General features: G+C 46.2%; 1 protein-coding gene and 1 long non-coding RNA gene across 5 annotated transcripts in view; one reads left to right on the top strand and one right to left on the bottom strand.

Annotated features, from left to right (window-relative positions):
• The window catches only part of LOC140708464 (uncharacterized), an 18,118-nt gene extending 14,564 nt beyond the window's left edge, over nucleotides 1–3,554 (bottom strand). For 2 of the 3 annotated variants that reach the window (XR_013537596.1, XR_013537597.1), the window contains exons 1-3: nucleotides 2,543–3,554; nucleotides 2,070–2,180; nucleotides 173–231 (exon numbers count right to left, since the gene is read on the bottom strand). This is a non-coding gene — a long non-coding RNA (uncharacterized LOC140708464). Of the gene's footprint in view, nucleotides 1–172; nucleotides 235–2,069; nucleotides 2,181–2,542 lie in introns of all 3 variants that reach the window. The other variant, XR_012088669.2, reaches the window with a different exon arrangement.
• Nucleotides 3,554–17,416, top strand: NTF4 (neurotrophin 4). 2 transcript variants are annotated; one of them, XM_020794013.3, is made up of 3 exons: nucleotides 3,554–3,985; nucleotides 11,659–12,057; nucleotides 15,603–17,416. In XM_020794013.3, the coding sequence occupies exon 3, from the start codon at nucleotides 15,624–15,626 to the stop codon at nucleotides 16,236–16,238; it is 615 nt and encodes a 204-aa protein (XP_020649672.3). In that variant the 5' UTR covers nucleotides 3,554–3,985; nucleotides 11,659–12,057; nucleotides 15,603–15,623; the 3' UTR covers nucleotides 16,239–17,416. The 2 variants fall into 2 exon arrangements, with proteins under 2 accessions (XP_020649672.3, XP_072860514.2); XM_073004413.2 differs by lacking the exon at nucleotides 3,554–3,985 and adding an exon at nucleotides 4,417–4,576.

Here is a 17,416-nt window from a genome sequence, read left to right as displayed (position 1 = left end):
TTACAAGTTTTAAAATCTGTTTATTTCTATGCTATATCTGTTCTTCAGTCTGCTATGTTTTATATACATAAAATATTTATAAAAGAATAAAGAAAAAAGAAGTTCTGCCTCATGCTTTATACTTTAATCTCCAGCTTTACGTCTGCAAAAATGTAGTAAGAATAAATCTTACCTATAATGTGAAATAGCATCATCCATTCTATCACTTCAGGATTAAGGAGGAATAGCAGCCTGCTGCAGCAAAAAACAAACAAACGGAGACTATCATATATTAGATACTTGGCATATACAGTAATAGGTTTTATTTGGCTGTAGCCCACTTCTTTAGATGTAAGTTTACATTCCACAAAAGAAGTGGGTTACTATCCATGAAGGCTTATGGCAAATGAAACATGCTAGTCTTTAAGGTGCCACAATATCCATTGTTCCGAATTGCACCATTTCATCCTGCTTATATCTGTGAACCCGGACAGGGATGACTTGTAGTCTGAATGTGAAGGCGAGGAAACTCACCTCTTACGCTTTCTGGTCACATGGAGCTGCCTATGGACTATAAGACACAGTGAATGCCTATTCTCACATCTTGTGGTGGCAAAGACTGGAAGTTAACCATGTATTAGATCTGAAGAAATAGACAAAATGTTGAGCAATCCTGGGTGCGGAGAGCTGGATTTGTTTCTATCTTATGTCCATCTGGAAGATGTGGTGCATATCATGAGTTGCAGTAGAGTAGATGGTATTGGAAGCAGTATGGGATTGGAGGCAAAGTTCTAGGGTTCACATAAGAAGAATTTAGGCTTTTTTCTGACGAGGAGTCTGTATTTAGTTCTACTTTTCTGTTTTACCTGACATGAAAAACTGTGTCCACCAGCTTTGTAACTAGCCAGGTTATTAAGCCACAGTTTTAAGTTGGTTTAACCTCCTAATATGTTGCAAAATTGATAACCATTGCCTGGTGGTTTGGATGAAAAAAGAAACTTTGATTAATTAAAAACTGCCTGTGCTAACGGCAACCTGTGAAAAGGGTGGTATAGTGGTTAGTGTGGTGGATGAAGGGGACTTCTTCACAAAAGCTCACATTAAAATATAGCAGTCAGTCTTTAAGCTGCACACAACATTTCTTCTTCTTCTTCTTCTTCTTCTTCTTCTTCTTCTTCTTCTTCTTCTTCTTTTTTGGCCTGATATGCTAGCACAGACCAACATGGCTACCTCTTGTAAATCTAGGACTAGGACAAGGAAGTTGGCTGAGGTCAATCACTATTCACCATGAATGTACTTCACAGTATTGTTGTGAAAACAAAGTGGGGAAGGGACCCTTCCATTTCTTGGAGGAAATGTGGGATATTTATCATAAATAAACAGATCTGCTAACGATGCCCTTCTGTATATTCCATCACCACAAGAGGCTAAGTTGTTAGCAACACAGGACAGGACCTGCTGTGGGACACTTCCCAATGTTAGAAATTTCTCCCTAAGGAATTTTCATTGAGTTCTTTTAGAGCAGTGGTCCTCAACTTGGGCCTCCAGACGTTCTTGGACTTCAACTCCCAGAAATCCTGGCCAGCAGAGGTGGTAGTGAAAGCTTCTGGGAGTTGTAGTCCAAGAACATCTGGAGGCCCAAGGTTGAGGACCACTGTTTTAGAGTACAGTTACAGACAGGTTGTTAGAACTATTTCGTCAATCTTGCCTTTTGCGTTTCCAACCCTCCACTTAAAATCTGCTTTTTTTGTTCTTAAATTTTGCTGTGTGCGATGTTCTAAAGCATGTAAGTTGCTTTAAGGACTTAAATTCTTAGCCTTTTGAGAGTTGGAAGATGAGTCAGAAATAAATAAGTAAATATATCAATAACTGAACATCTGTATGTAGGAAGAGATGAATATGAAAATATGAATAACAATAATTACTCTAGACTTTTTAATATCTAGTTGGAATATGCATTGTAGCTGAAAATGCCTATTTGCAGATTTTTTTTTCACAGTAGGGACCATCTATTCATAATGTCGGTAGGGTCACATACTGGTTTAAATGAGGGCAAACAGTGACTCAGAAAAGATTAAAAGGCTACGTACATTTTCCCAACGCTCTTGAAAAATTATTTTGTTGTTGTTTTTCCTTTTGAAACCATTTCACTGCCACTCTGGCCTGACTCCCATCATTTCTGAGAAAGCACTTGTAGACACCTTTTAATGAAAGTAAAAGAGAGACCAGTTACATATCAAATACACATAATAGTAGTATCCTGGGGTCAGGTTTATTTTATTTATTTATTTATTTCTAGATAACAAAAGCTGATAAATGTTTTTAGGCCTCAAGTTCCATGGGGAAGCCACATCAGTCTCTTGTAACGACATACACATACAGTTCTCTGGCACTGAAAAAAAAACATTTTGCTGTCCTAAATACACTTGGGGGGTGGAAGTAGGCTTGCAAGCTTATGCCACAAATCTGAAAGGATTACAAAGGACAGACAGATACGTTTTCCACCCTGAGGCTCCAAAGATAAAATGCCTCCCCCACCCCATCAAGACGCATAACAACATACCTTCCAAGTATGGCAAGTAATTGACGCAGGAAATCCCATCAGCATCACTCTGTAACAACGAACATGCAATCACAATAAATTAAATACTGGGTATTTTGCTCCCTTTTCCTGACACCTCTGGTGTAGCTGCCCAAGAATCCCTCCTCGGCCTGCCCAAATGGGAAGGCCACGTTCCTTTCATGAATGTCTGAACAGCAGAGATTTTCGTTTGGTGGGGCCAAGCAGCTGCGGGCAAACTTTAAAGGTGTCAAAAATCACCTCAGCACATCTAAATATTACATAGAGGGGTCACAGATCGTGTCTGTCACACTTCTGGACCAGTTTCTCTACACCTATGCTTTAAAGCCCGCATTATTTTATTTTTATTTTATTTTTTTTAAACTTACATTGTTATTTTTTCTAATTGCTACTCTAATACGTATAATCGTTAGAATATTTGCACCAAAATATTGTACGTGAACGTTGGACTAACACATATATGAGATAATGATATGGGGTTTCTTAACTTCTCTGACCCGAAGAATTGATGCTTTTGAATGGTGGTGCTGGAGGAGGCTCTTGTGAGTCCCCTTCTCTCATGAGAAGACTCCTTGGAGAAGACCCTGATGTTGGGAAAGTGTGAGGGCAAGAGGAGAAGGGGACGACAGAGGATGAGATGGCTGAACAGTGTCACTGAAGCTACCAACATGAATTTGACCCAACTCCGGGAGGCAGTGGAAAACAGAAGGGCCTGGCGTGCTCTGGTCCATGGGGCCACGAAGAGTCAGACACCACTGAACAACCACTTCTCTATATAATGTAGAGCCTAGGACTGTTTTAATACAGCTTTCGTTTGCAATCTCTCTCCCGAGCACCCCACCACTCTCTTTTCGATTTAGGGGTGCAAACCTGCACGTGAGACACCCAGCTTCACTGGCTTCATTCGGCTTTCTAGTCCGGATTAACTGGGATGTCGTTGGGTATCTTTGTGGAAAACGCCTTCCCTGCCATCATCATCATCAGCCCCTCCGTGTCTTCCCGCCCATTTCCCCTTCGCCCCTCCCCCACCCTCCCTCGGCGACTCTGCTCCTGAACTCGCACCCCTTTCGCCCTCCTGCAGGTTTCCCGGGGTTACTGGCAAAGCGGAGCCCAGAGAAGCCGGCGGCGAGAAGACGCCGCATATGGACTTAATGGTCTCGGGTCCGGAGAGAGGAAGGGCTTCGGGCCACCTTCCAGCCGACGAGCTTGAGTTTAACCCCCCCCCCAAGGAGAGAAACTGCGATCTTTCACTCGCCGCCAAGCGGCAGGCGGCTAGTCCTCATTGATCCCGGATCCCGCTGCGCTGCATCGCCCCCTTGACGCCGCTCGTCCCTTCTTTCCTTCCCTCCCCGCCGCAGCAGAGGATCTGGCACCGACTCCTCGCCGTGAAGACGCCGGCGGGGCGTGAGTGGGCGCGGATGTCAGGTATGGGGCTCGGTGGGGGTCTGGCGGGCCCTTGGCGGAGCGTGTCAGCCGCTTGGCGGCGGCTGGAGAGTCCCGGCAGGCAGGTAGGGCAAGATCGGACAAGCTGCGCGGAGGGAAGGCGCGAGAAGGGAGCCGAGCGCCGGGGCTGCGTCTTCCGTCCACCTTCCTACCCCCCGCCTGCCTTCCCGCCACCCCTCCTCCTGCACTTCTTCCCTAGCCGATTCCTTCCTTCCTTCCTCCTTGTCTTCTCCGGCACCTTCAAACCTGTTCCGCCAGTCCTCCTCCTCCTCCTCCTCCACCTGGGTCTTTCCCTTCTCCGCGCGCAATCCCGTCCCATTCTTTCCTCTCGGAGACCGACCCACCTACCCCGCCCTCCTGTTGGAGGAGCCGAGCTCCCCCCCCTCGCTACCCCCCCCAACCCTCCAGCAGCCTTTACGCTCGCTTGAACGGCAAATGGGATCCTAACGGCGGGCGAGTCCCCCTCTGCACGGGCGCCCGTCTGGTTGGAGAAGGAAGAGGAGGGGGCCCCTCCCCGGCCATGCCAGGGGGCAGGAAGACGACGCCCTGGGGCACAGCGAGGGCACCCTCAAGGTAGGCGGCAAGGGGCTGAAAGAGAGCCAAGACATCCCATCTCAGGCGTCCGAAGCGTTTCTCCAAGAGAGCCCTCCCCCCCAACCACTAGACTTCACTCCCTTTCTAAAGGTCCCCTGTGTATAGGGTGCTAGGAACCTCACCCGAGCGTGCCTGACCCTCCCCACTCCCAGATAACCCAGGTGCGCAGGCACTACGTCCAGGGGACCCAGGCGTCCGGGACTCCTACATTCGCCGCACTAGATCTTACTCTCTCGTCTAAAGAACCCAGGCGACCGGGTGTTCAGAGAATTCCTACCGAAGAGACGCGCACAAGCGCACGGAACGCCACACACCTCCCAACACTCCCCCCCCCCAGGCATTCCTGCAACCCTCTTCCATCCTATTAAACCTCGGTCCTCTTTCAGAGAGCCCAGGAGGCCTTCACTTGTTCAGCCACTACTCCTTGCTTGGCATTTGTGTCTAGGCTGTTTCATGCTAGCATCCTACCCGGGTAATGTAGTGGGCAGGGATCAAGAGATGCCACAGGCCCCGTGGTCAGTATACCGGCCTTAACACACACACACACACACCGGCACATGCATGTATGGTGCCTATGAAGGGGTCTAGATAGAAACCAGCTGGAAAGAGACGAAAGGGAAAAGCGGAAATACCCCTGGCTTGTTCGCTCTTTCATCCGCCTGGTTTGGATTACCTGCTGTTGATGGAAAGCAGGATGCCTGGGTTCCCTTCAAGGGAGGGCCGTTCAACCACACAGGGAAGCCAGGGTTGCCCGCAGTACGGGTGCGGGCGAGGGCTCCGTTTTTTTCTTTGGATTAATTAAAAATCCAGACAAACTGTGCAGGCTTTCTATTGTATTTTAGCAAGGTAGATTACAGTCTCTACTTTAAAGGGGAAACCCCCCCCAACAAAGCCATGTTCAAGGGGGAAACCACCCACCCTATGGGAGAGGGGTTAAAGTCCAGTGTGATATAGAATCTAAGCTTTACCCAAGCTTAGGGCGGGGGTGAGGAACAGGTAATCCTTCAAGAGATGATGGTTCCTTGCCACTGGCTGTGCAGGCAGGCCTGGTGGGAGTTCAACACATCCTCGTGGGGCCATTTGCTCATTTCTGGCTCTAATGCAAGAGGATCCAGTCCAATGTGACAGGATCTAGACCATTTTGACCCTAGCCCTCCAAACCATCTTGACAGAACAGAATTTGTACTCAGATTTCACTTCACATCGTACTCAGGGATAAATATTTGACTGAGATTGCTTATATCAGGGTGGGAAACTGGCCCTCCAGAGATAAGTAGGTAGTATTTGGACTGCAGTTGTTCCTTATTAGTTATACTGGCTGAGGTTAAGGAGGGTTGGAGACCAGCAATGTCTGGAAAGGAGGAAACGTTCTCCACTCCTGGGGGTTCAGCAAGAATTGGAGCCAGAGGTTGGCAGTTTGATTCCGCACTGTGCTTCCTTGACAAGGGCTGGACGCAGTGATCCATAAGATCCCTTCTAGCTCTGCAGTTCTAAGATCCCAAAGATCATCAGAGCAAACATCCTGTCCCATTTTCTGTATTTTTCCTTCTTTCCATCTTGTGTGCTGGAGTGCCAATTCAACAACAGAGGAAAAAGAAAGAGACAATTTGCAGTAATATTAAACAGATACAATCAAATGCTGAGAAATGGTAACCAAGAATGAATGACAAGAAAGCAGAGTTTGGGAAGTTACTTTGGAGGACAATCAGTAAAATGGACATGCTGAAGCCATGCAAAACTGGAACCCAGAACATCATGTGCCCTATTTCCACTGCTTTGTTATGGATGGTTTCAATATGTCATTATATTTACTGTGCCTAAAAATAGCTTTCTAAAGACTTCAAGATAATAGTGAAGGTGAAGATCATTAAATTGCAAGCTGGTATTTATTATCTCATAAAAATGTTATCTGTATTGTTAACCAAGACTGGAGCTTTCAGGAACAGGAGAAAACTTAGAGTAAATGCAAGACACGTCATTATTCTCAACGCAAGTGAGGCAATGATCTCCTTTTAAAAATGTGCCTACCAGGGGATATGAGCTTGGCACGCCTGCTTATTCCCGAAGCCCATTTCATTTATTTTAACTAGACTCACAGTGAAAAGCCAGTAGGTTGGCAAGAGAGAGAAAAAAGATGCTTCTGAGGAATAGTTGCATATGACCTACAATGAAGCTTGAGAAAAGGGTCTGTGAGCTCCTTGGTCAGTCTCCCTCTCTCCTGCCCCCAGAACTAGGTCACAAAAGATGGGAAGTGAGTCTCATAACTCCTGTTTATTTGTGAACACAGTCTAGTTTTCACTTTGTCAGTTTAAGGACTCACCTTTGGCCCAAACATGCATTTAGAGACCTGGAATAGTCTTTCGTGTCCTGGCAGGATGGGAATTTTAGTCCAAAACATCTCTGGAGGCAGATTGGAGAAAACCTCATATCTTTTTTACTGTATCATTGTAGGGTGGTGATGCTTTTGTTGCAACTCACCTTTAAGTGTCACTCCATGCTGGTTCCCATCCCACCAGTTGAAAGCCAGTAGCAAGGGGTTTACTCTGCTCTGTGTGTGTTCATCTTTCTGTCTCTGTATCGTAGGAAAATAACTGTACCTTCATACACAGTCTAGAGACTTAGAATAAGTGTAGCCACTGACTTCAGGCATCTGAAATGCATTTTGAGGTTGCTACTGTTTTTCACTATGACCCTAAAAACCACCAGCTATAGAAGCAGGTGCAATAAACATACAACTCACTCTACCAACTGGTAGGGTCAGCACTGTTCCTGGGGTAGCAAAAACACCAAGTCGTCTGTTTCAAATTGAGAGGTACTTGATTGACTTGGCAAGACATCCTAAGGGTTGTTAAAATTTCATTATAGCCCATTTCTACGGCATCAACGCAGCTGCAGAAATAGGTGTTTACAGAACCTTGTTTTTCAATTAAGCATAAGCACGTTTCCAGTCCTCATGAAAAATGAGCAAGCGACTTCTCAGAAGGTGGAGTGGGGTTTGGGAGGCGGATATTAGTTAAACAGTAGTACTTAAGCATTTAGCATGCTTTCTCCTCTTCTTCCTCCTTCCCCAAGTTCACTATTCTTTGCTTGCCCCATATAATCTTTTCCCCATGGTTCATACCTTGTCCTCTTCCCGTTCCCAAACTCTGTTTTGGAGTTTGGTGACACTTTATTCCTAGAAGCAAGGGGAAAAGCTTGGGAAATTGGCAAAGATTGCAACTAGATGGAAAAACTGGGCCACATAATGTCATTTCCTTTGCGCAGAATTTGGTGATTCCTTGAAGGAAAAGTTGATACAGCATGTTGCTAAAGTAGACGGTCCAGCTCCTCCTTTGAGACACTGGAAGGAGGGAATGAATGAAACACGAGGAGTCTTCTCGGTGGAACGTACAGGCCAGAACTGTGGGCATCCTTAACAAAGCCACGGCTTCCTGCTTGTTGATCAGCATTACAGCTGGGAGGTGGCAGGTCGGAGCCTGCCCGGTGCTAAGCTACGCATACCTCCTTGGAGCAGGGGTTGGTTTCTTTGCAGGGAGCAGTGCCTGCAGCTTCACACACAGCACCCTTCCATCTCTTTTCGCACGGGAGGGAGCCCAGGTCAGAAGCGCTGGGCATTGTGGGGGGAAAAGATGCTTATGCAAATAGCCTAAGGGTCAGGCTTAACTCTCTCTTAAGACGTGTTTGCTTAGCCACTAGGCACCACTCCCCTGCCAAAGAACCCAGAAGTCCTCGCCTCGCCCTGTTATAATTCAGTAAACAAAGGGATGCCAGAGTGTACTTCCAGGGCTGCCCTTCCTAACGCTTGGGTGGGTGGAAATGGAGGGCAACAAGGGGCAAACGTTTGGCTTTCTTCTTCCAAGAAACCCAGAAGAGGTGGGTTCCTGACCCATCTGCTCTAACTTTGCTTCTGAAACAAAGATCACTCCGTGTACCACAGTCTACAGTGAGGACTGCAGTCCATGAAAGCTTGTGCCAGATTAAACACACTGGGCTTTAAGTGGCTATCAGAAGATTCCCCCCCCCCCCCGATAACATAATTACCTGGGCATAACACATCATGCTTCTAGAGCCCTGTGGACTCAGAGTCTGTTGCAATGGGATCCTGTCATCATAGGGTTATGCCTGACATAGGAAGACAGCGTTATTAGCTCCTGTCTGCTCACTGCAGTCTTATCCTTTCTGGGTCCCTTCATGCTGAATAGCTCCGTGCTTTAGGTATCTGGCTGCGGATCCAGAGTTTGGGAGTTCAGTTCCCCTCTGTGCCTCCTTGACGGGCCTGGACCTTATGGTTCATAGGGTCTCCTATAGTTTTGCAGTTCTAAAATGTTGTTGTTGTTGTTCTGCCTACCAGATCATCTCAGAGTGTGGAATGTCAGGAGATCTCAGTGGATTAAAGAGGAACACATGCTTGCACATGTATCCCCTCCCGGTTACACACAGTTTATTCATGTCTTGTCCACTGCTGTATCCGTCTTTTCTATGCAGCCTCTCCCTCTCATTCAAATGGCAGTCTCCTCCTGCCCTCTCTGCCTTGTTCCCTCTTATACGTTTTCCTGTCCCAAGTGCCTTATTATTAAAATATATATATTGGTTGGGGGTGGGGTGGGTAGAAGATGGGTTCAGCTCAGCTGAGATTGGCAGTGGAGGAAAGGGAAGGGGCTAGAGCCCCCATCAGTGTCAGTTTCAAAGGCAAGAGGGATTAGCCATCCTCCGGAGCCCATCCCCCAATCTGGTAGTCCTCCCCAGATGTTTCTACATCTGGATCCCATTCCCCTGGCTCCCGCAGCTGCAGAATTTGGAGGCGTCACCTGATGTTTCCCAGCTGCCCCTGGGATGGAAGAGGATGGACCAGTGGGGAGCCTTCGGTCTGAAAGGTGTTCTCTAATCCTCAGCCTCTTTTCAGAAGGGAGTGGGAGGGGCTGTGAGGAATGAGGTGGAGATTAATTTATTTTTTTTTTGAAACATAGTAGCTCAGAACTTGGGAAAGGTTGTTGGTTTGTTTTAATTACAGTTCCCAGAATCCCCCAGCTTTGCATAATGATGCGAGTTCTAAAGCACAGATGGACAACTTTCCAGCATTTCGGAGGCTGCATTTCCCACCTGCTTGTCTTGCACTGTTGGGAGGCCACCCCCTTCTCCCTGCTACTACTCTTATCCCCAAACTTGACAGCAGCTTTAGCTCCATGCTGTAGGAAGTGCCAGAGCATCCTCCTGCACCATAGAGATCTGTGGCACCACAGGCAAGACGCCTCACAGTGCCCCATTGCGACAGAAATGAAGGTGGGGGAAACACAATGTTTTTTTAAATATAATGTTGGCAATGGTTTCAGAAGCATGGGTAGTGTCAGGGTGTATGTGGGGTGGTGTAAAGAAGGGGTTCAGTGGCTGCATGTTGCTAACCACAGGCTCTATCGTGCTCCCTCCTATTCTGTTCTCTGATGTATTTTGAAAGCAATATAATAATAAGCACGCGCCATCAAGTCAATTCTGACTTAACAGTGATCCTTTTCAGAGTCCTTCGGGTGGAGAATGGTCTGAAGTGGTTTCCCATTCCCTTCTTCTGGGGGCACCCTGGGGCTGTGCAGGTTACCCAAGGCCACATGGGCTGGCTGTACTTGCAGGAGACACAGTGGAGAATCAAACTCCCAACCTCTGGCTCCACAGCCAGATATGAAACCACTCATCTATCAAGATAAAAACAATATAGGGGATGGATTAAACCTGTGGGTAGCATTCCTCCAGTCTTTCTGGAAAATTAAAATGTGGAACTATGAGTGGAGGATGGTATAGCTCAATCCAACATACTCCAGATCAGTCCCATCATCCCCATGCATGATGGTTATGCTGGCTGAGAATGATGCAGGCTGTAGTGCAGTGCATAATAATCATGCGCTGTCAAGTCAGTTCTGACTTGTGGCAACCCTTTCCTGGGTTTTCCAGGTAGAGACTACTATTCAGAAGTGGTTTCAACACATCTGGAAACCAAAGTAAGATGAGAGGATCTCAGTAATTGAAATGTTGGCATTCAAGTGAATTTCTTGCTCAGGACGTACATGATTGTTGACGAGCACCAAGTATCTGACTTCAGAAAGATGTTTATTTTTCCCAATTTATTTACGTCAGATTTCCTTTCACTGTTTTCATTGCGCCGCATTGTCTTGGCATGTTTCAGCATTCATTTTTCTGGGATGTCGGAGCTTGTTTTTCATGATTGGTTGGTTCCAGTAACACATCTAATGTTCCTATTGTCTTGCTTTTATAGTGACTTTCCTGTGACATTCTGTATCTTTTCATTCCTCCTGAAAACATGTTTTATTTTTAGCATTACCTTGTTCTGGAGGTGGCATTCAGCTCTACGTTGCTGACCTTTTGAAGCTGATGTGCACTGGAAGCCTCTGGGCTTGGAAGCTTTCAATTAGCTTTCAAACAAACAGACTCCAGAAGGAAGTTTCAGCAGAGAATGGACTTATTAAATACTTTTCACATATTTCTTTTTAAATTTCCTTTTAAAAAAGAAAGAGGCTTTCTTACAGGGAAATGAACTCTTTTTTTCCATCTGGAAAACCCAGCAATGTGATTGTTTTAATCTGGATCCCAACTGATGGAGTTTAATTTTGATTGTGCCTTCATACATCAAATTCTACACTATGTTAGTAGTCCTAGGGAATGTTTTACAAGTTTACAGAATGGGAGTGTCTTAAGAGACCGGTTTAAAATCTCTTTTACATTACAGTATTTGCACTTTAACCTTAGTCATTTTTTGTGACCACTAGGATTCGAGTCTTGATTTTCTCTTTAGGCCATTCCTTTTAAAAAGAGACTTACCTGACTGAGTGGCAACTACACCTGCTCAAGTGTCTTCTTCTATCTAGACAGCAATTACATGTCCAGGAGCCATATGCTGTGTTGCATATGGCTCCCCAACCTGCACTGGAGCGAGGAAAATGTAACGTAGGATTCACTCTAAAATATTCTAGAAGTTCTAGAATCAAAGTGGGGAATGTTAAGCTAAGACTCCTAAGACACATTCACTGAGTGTTTGCTTTTCTCTCCTTTGGCAGATCTTGTGGGTGATGTCAAGCCACTCATCGCATCCACACCTCTTGACATCTTCCCATCCTTTGTCAGCAGTAAAAGAAAACAGTTGCTTCTGGACAGAGGTTCAGCTTCCTCGCTCACCCCGTGGAAAAGCCAAGATGCAGCATGGACTTTGGCGAGACCCTCAGGAGTCCAGGCTTTCAGGCACATGAACTTCAAGGAGGCATCGACGCCTGTTAGGCAGAAAAGCAACTGGAGGCAGCCCCTGCCTCTGTGGACCTGCCCCTCCACCACTACAAAAATCTCCCCTTCCAGGCTGGTTGGTTCGCATCAAGGACTATTTAGAAGCAACAGCCTGAAGGGGTCATGAGTGAAACCCAGGATCTGCTTGGCAGTGACTTAAGGAAGCACTGATTGCACAGGTAATAACACCCCCTCCCTACACACGCATGCCTGTGTACATTGACTTCATTTATCACACTTCCCCTTCTGATAGTCTTCTGTCCTCAAAGTATATTAGATTAGAGATGGAGTGAGCAGAAATCAGGCTGTCACTGCCACCTGCCAGCCCTGATCTCCCCATTCCACTTTTAGGCCTGTATCGTTGGCCGCCTCAGACCTCCATTGCGGGAGCTTCGTGGGATGGTTGCCGTGGCTGCCTGCCAACTCTGATGCCTTGTCTCTAAAAGCAGTGACACCTCTGGCATCACTGCCCACAGCTAACTGGAAGTCCTTCCAACTTCATATCCAAGCCCTCAGACTATGCAGCCATCCTAATTGTTGCTGTTGGCCCATCATATTGTATCTTAGGTTTGGGGATGCTGAGGGAGGTCAGACACATAAAAGGTATGGCACGCATATGTTGTTTCAGCTACAAGGGGAAAGCAGCACTGAGACAGCAGGCATAAATGGCCACCATGGGGGTATTTGTTTATGAATACCCCCGCATAGGTGAAGATAACGACGGTCCGGCCCCATGGGGCCATACGTTCCACTCACCGATGCGCTAATGCCATGGGGTCTGCGCTCCCATCCTATCACTCTGGAGACTGTGATGGCTGAGCCACTCCTGGCAGGAGGCAGGACGACAAGCCTCTCTACCAGGTCGAAGAGTGACTCAGCGATCGCGATCTCCGGAGCGATAGGACAGGAGCATGGACCCCGCGGCATTAGCACATAGGTGAGTGGACCTTGGGCTGGACCCTCGTTATCTCCACTTGTGCAGGGGTATTCATATACGAATACCCCCATTTCTAGTCACCACTCCTCAGGACCCAGCCCACTGTGGGCTGATAGTCTGTGTTTTCCTCACTCTGAGGTGACTAGCTCTCAAGTCTCTTTTTTCCTTACTCTGAGGTGACTAGCAGCCCATCACCACAGAATAAATTATTCTGTTTTTTAAATTTGCCATTGCATCAGCAAAGTGCATCCTTATAGCTATACTTCCTGTAAACCCCCCTGTTTAGCCTATTCAACATACAGCTATTGCACCACCAGAACAATCTTTATGTATCAGTTAGCTCTTCCAGTGTAGTTATATGACTCTAGGATGGAATCTGAGGTAAATTTGCAGCTACCTGAAGAAAAAAAAATCAGCAGATGCTAGCCTAGATGGCAAACAAGCGGCCTCATGTCATAATGTCCCAATACGACAATGTTAAGATTTCAGTCCTCAGCTCATTACCTGAGATCAATTCCCATTGAACTCACTGGGGTTTACTTTTGAGTAGGCAGATATAGGATAGCATGGTTTGTGCTTTAATGTCTTAGTTGCAAAAGTGACTTGCTTTCAAGGGACTGTTTTGCTAATCAAAACTGAACTATTTTCCACCTGCTTTTAATATCTGTACTGAAAATGTGAAGAAAAGAAAAAAAATTACAATTGTTGATATTTATTACAATAGGTAAGGCATCATATAGTTTTGATTAAATAATGAATTGGGCTTCGTTCATTTTTATTTTTATTTATTTATAATACAATGGCCTGATTAGGGCTGTTAATGATAAGGCATTTTGGAGGTCCCTCATTTACCAGCCCTATAATTTGTAATAACAAATAATGAGAACATTTAGCTTGTGAGAGTTTGGGCTAGCCAGAACGGCTTGTTCGTTGTTTGTATGTTTTTCAGATTAAACATGGTATTACTTGGCCCAGTAATACTACAAGTGAGAAGGATCTTGGAATTGCTGTAGATCAAAAGTTGAATATAAGCCAACAGTGTGATATGGCTGCAAAAAAGGCAAATGTGATTTTAGGATGCATTAACAGAAGAGTAGTCTCCAAATCCCATGAGGTACTACTGTAATTCCCCTGTATTCAGCTCTGGTTAGGCCTCATCCAGAGTACTGTGTCCAGTTCTGGACACTTTAGGAAGGATGACAACAAACAGGAACAAGTTCAGAGGAGGGCAACAAGGATGAACAGGGGACTTGAAACCAAGCCCTGTGAGGAAGGACTAAACGAACTTAGCATGTTTAACCTTGAGAAAAGAAGACTGAGGGGTGATAGGATAACACTTTCCAAACACTTGAAAGGTAGTCCTGCGGAGGAAAGGCGGGATCTGTACTTGATCACCTCAGAGTGCAGAACATGTAATAATGATCTCAAGCTACAGGAAGTTAGATCTAGTCTGAATATCAGGAAAAAGTTCTTAACTGTTAGAGCAGTACGGCATAGGAACAAATTACCTCGGAAGATGGTGAGTGCTCCAATGCTGGAGGCATTCTAGAGAAGATTGGGCAACCCTCTGTGAGATCTGCTTTGATCTGGATTCCTGCCTTGAGTAGGGGGTTGCATTCGATGGCCTTACAGGCCCCTTCCAACTCTATGATTCTATGATTTATATGCCACATTTCCTGGAATGAGATCAGGGTGATATAGATCACTCTCCTCCTCCCCATTTTATATTGAAACAAACCTATGAGGGTAGGTCAAGCTTAAAACAATGGTCATTCAGTGAGTAACTTAAATGAGACAAATGATCATCCATACAACTGGGGGGGGGGTGTTCTGGAAGTTGTAGCCCTAAAAGTAATGTGTTCAGTTGCTGCCTGGACATTCCATTCTGTGATATTATGAATGCCAACATCTTTTTGTTGGGGCTAGACCCATCTGTTTTCAATAAAGCAGTCTGATAGCTCTGCAGTATGATGTTTTGGGAAAATTAATACTGTGGCAGCATCTTGGCTGCTAAAAATTAATCAAACAATACAGCGCCTGTCAAAGGTCCTTAATCCTGGAACAAGCACTGGCTGGGCCATAGAAGCTGAATGTAATGGAGAGGACAGGATAGTATAAAAGACAGACTTGCATTATACCAATATTTAACCAACAGACTGCTGGTGACATAGTACAGGTGGAACAAGGGGGAAGAAAAATCTGAGCCTTTTTCCCCCTAGAACAGTGGCAGAGATATCATCTGTCAGAGCAACACAGAGAATTCGCTACACTGACAATTAAATGAAGTGATAATGATGCTTTCAAGTTTTACTATTGTTTGTGTTTAGAAGGCTGATACAGGGGAAGTTAGAGAAGACAAAAACTAATCTAACAGAGCCTGGAGACATTTGTCATCTCCTTTGATGGAATACATTTTGTAATGTGTTTTTGTTGTTTGACTGTCAACTAAAAAGTTGAGAGTTACATTTTGGCTGACCAAAGAGCTTTTGATACTTGGCTTTCAAATTGTATGACTATAAGATCAGCCTATGCATTCAGAATAAGCACTAGTGAAATAAGTGTGCTTGGGCAACTGTGCACAGGTTTGTGTTTTTCTTAAACTTAATAAATTTACGTTATCTCTTCACACATACAGACCACATGGAATGAATGAACCGCATTCCAAAATGTGATGCTAGACCATTTCAGACAAGCATATATAGGTTTGTGGGTCTACACAGATGGGTGGATGGATGGATGGAGTGTATGTATGCATTTGAGATTAATATTTACTCAATCTTTTCTTAGGTTCCCGCTGTGCAGGGAGTGATGCTTATTCTGCTCCATGCCATGGTCACCCCACTGCTCTGTGTCATCCGTGCCGCCCCACTTCCTGATGCCAGTGCCCTTTCTAACACCACTGATGGCCTCTGGGCTAATGACTCCATGACGGACTGGGACCTTTTCTCTCCGCGGGTCGCCCTTTCAGACCATGAACCTGCGGGGCCCCCATTGCTTTTTCTTATGGAAGAGTCCATCATCCAACCAGGGCAGGTTGCTAACCAGACACTCAAGTCCAAAAGGTCACTGGATAGCTCCATACGCCGGGGAGAGATGTCTGTGTGTGACAGCGTCAATGTCTGGGTGACAGACAAGCGGACCGCTGTGGACATCCGTGGCAGAACGGTGACAGTGCTTTCTGAGGTCCAGACGCTGACAGGCCCGCTGAAACAATATTTCTTTGAGACCAAGTGTAATCCAGCGGGTGGCACGGTCAATGGCTGCAGAGGTGTGGACCGGCGCCACTGGATCTCGGAGTGCAAGGCGAAACAGTCGTACGTGAGAGCCCTCACAATGGATTCTGACAAGATAGTGGCCTGGCGCTGGATTAGGATAGACACCTCGTGTGTCTGCACCCTCCTCTCTCGCACTGGCCGGACGTAAGGAGGAACAGGGGCCTAGTCTCTGATTGTCACTTCAGCTAATCAACACATGGCCACCTCTCTGGTCCACATTGGGCTCAGCCATGGATTGGTGTGATTCCCTAGGCATAATGTGACCTCTCATTGGCCAAGGGTGTGTGCGCGCGCAGTGTTCCCATTGGACAGGAGGAAGTGGGGGGGTGGGTCCTGCTGATTGACAGGTAATCTGCCTAGCGCAGCTGGTTCTGCTTGTGTTCCAGCCAAGTGTCGACAAAGCACATTGCCATGACTACAATATGTGGCCATTTGCTACTGGGAGAGATAACGTTCTTGTGCCTTATTCTCACCGGAAGAAAGAAATGGATGTTAACCACTGCTTGGGTTAAGTCAAGCATATGAGGACTGGCAGGCAACAAACTCCATGCTTGACGGGATGGCCGCAAAGGCCTCAGTGGATCAGAAAAGGGCAGGAGTGATTCTCATAACTGGGGCTCAGGTGACGTGGGAGTCCTCCATTAGAACCGTCTTACAAATCCTCTGTTCTGCAGCACTGAAATACAGCGTGGACCTCAGTGGGCCCTTCCCTGTGTGTTGACTGCTAGATCAGGGTTTTTCCAAAGTGTGTACCCTAAGGAAACCTTTCCCATCACAGCACACCTGCCAAGGTTGCTTTGCATGTGATGCGGGGGGGGGGGGGGAGGGAAGGAATCATAGGGCATGTTTTTAGGGCACATTGCCTCTACATGTGTGGGACATCAGCCACACCTGCTCAGCCTCATCATTGCTCCATGCAGTCTTGAATGTGCCCAGTATTTCCTCCTGGCTAGAAGCTGGATGGAGAATTGGGAAGGTGTGGGAGGTTTGCTCCCTGTTACCAGCTGGTTTATTTAGATAATGTCTGATAAAACCCTTGAGCAATCTTTGAGTTCCTTAAGAACACATTTTAAAAACAGTGTACGTTTGCTTCTGGAATCCCCCTCCCCCCCCCGCTTTTCTCTGTTTCTTTTCCTCTCTTCATATTTATTGCCTCCCTTCTTTCCAGCTGCAGTCTGTGTCTGATCCTGTGCTGCCACTTTAATTATTAACTTATTTGTGTACATCTACTCTCTGTGGGGGGTAACTTCCAGGAAAATGTGTGCATGTGTGTTTGGATGGGGTAGGGTGGAGAGGGGTGGAAATTAAAAACAAGTGATATGCCTG

This window comes from Pogona vitticeps, chromosome 6 (genome assembly GCF_051106095.1).
Source record: "Pogona vitticeps strain Pit_001003342236 chromosome 6, PviZW2.1, whole genome shotgun sequence".
Lineage (NCBI taxonomy): Eukaryota > Metazoa > Chordata > Lepidosauria > Squamata > Agamidae > Pogona > Pogona vitticeps.
The sequence above is the reverse complement of the archived record's forward strand: the minus strand, read 5'-3'. Positions and strand labels throughout refer to the sequence as shown.

Excerpts from the sequence above, each read along its gene's own strand:
- NTF4 (XM_020794013.3), top strand. The coding sequence starts at position 15,624 with ATGCTTATTCTGCTCCATGCCATGGTCACCCCACTGCTCTGTGTCATC.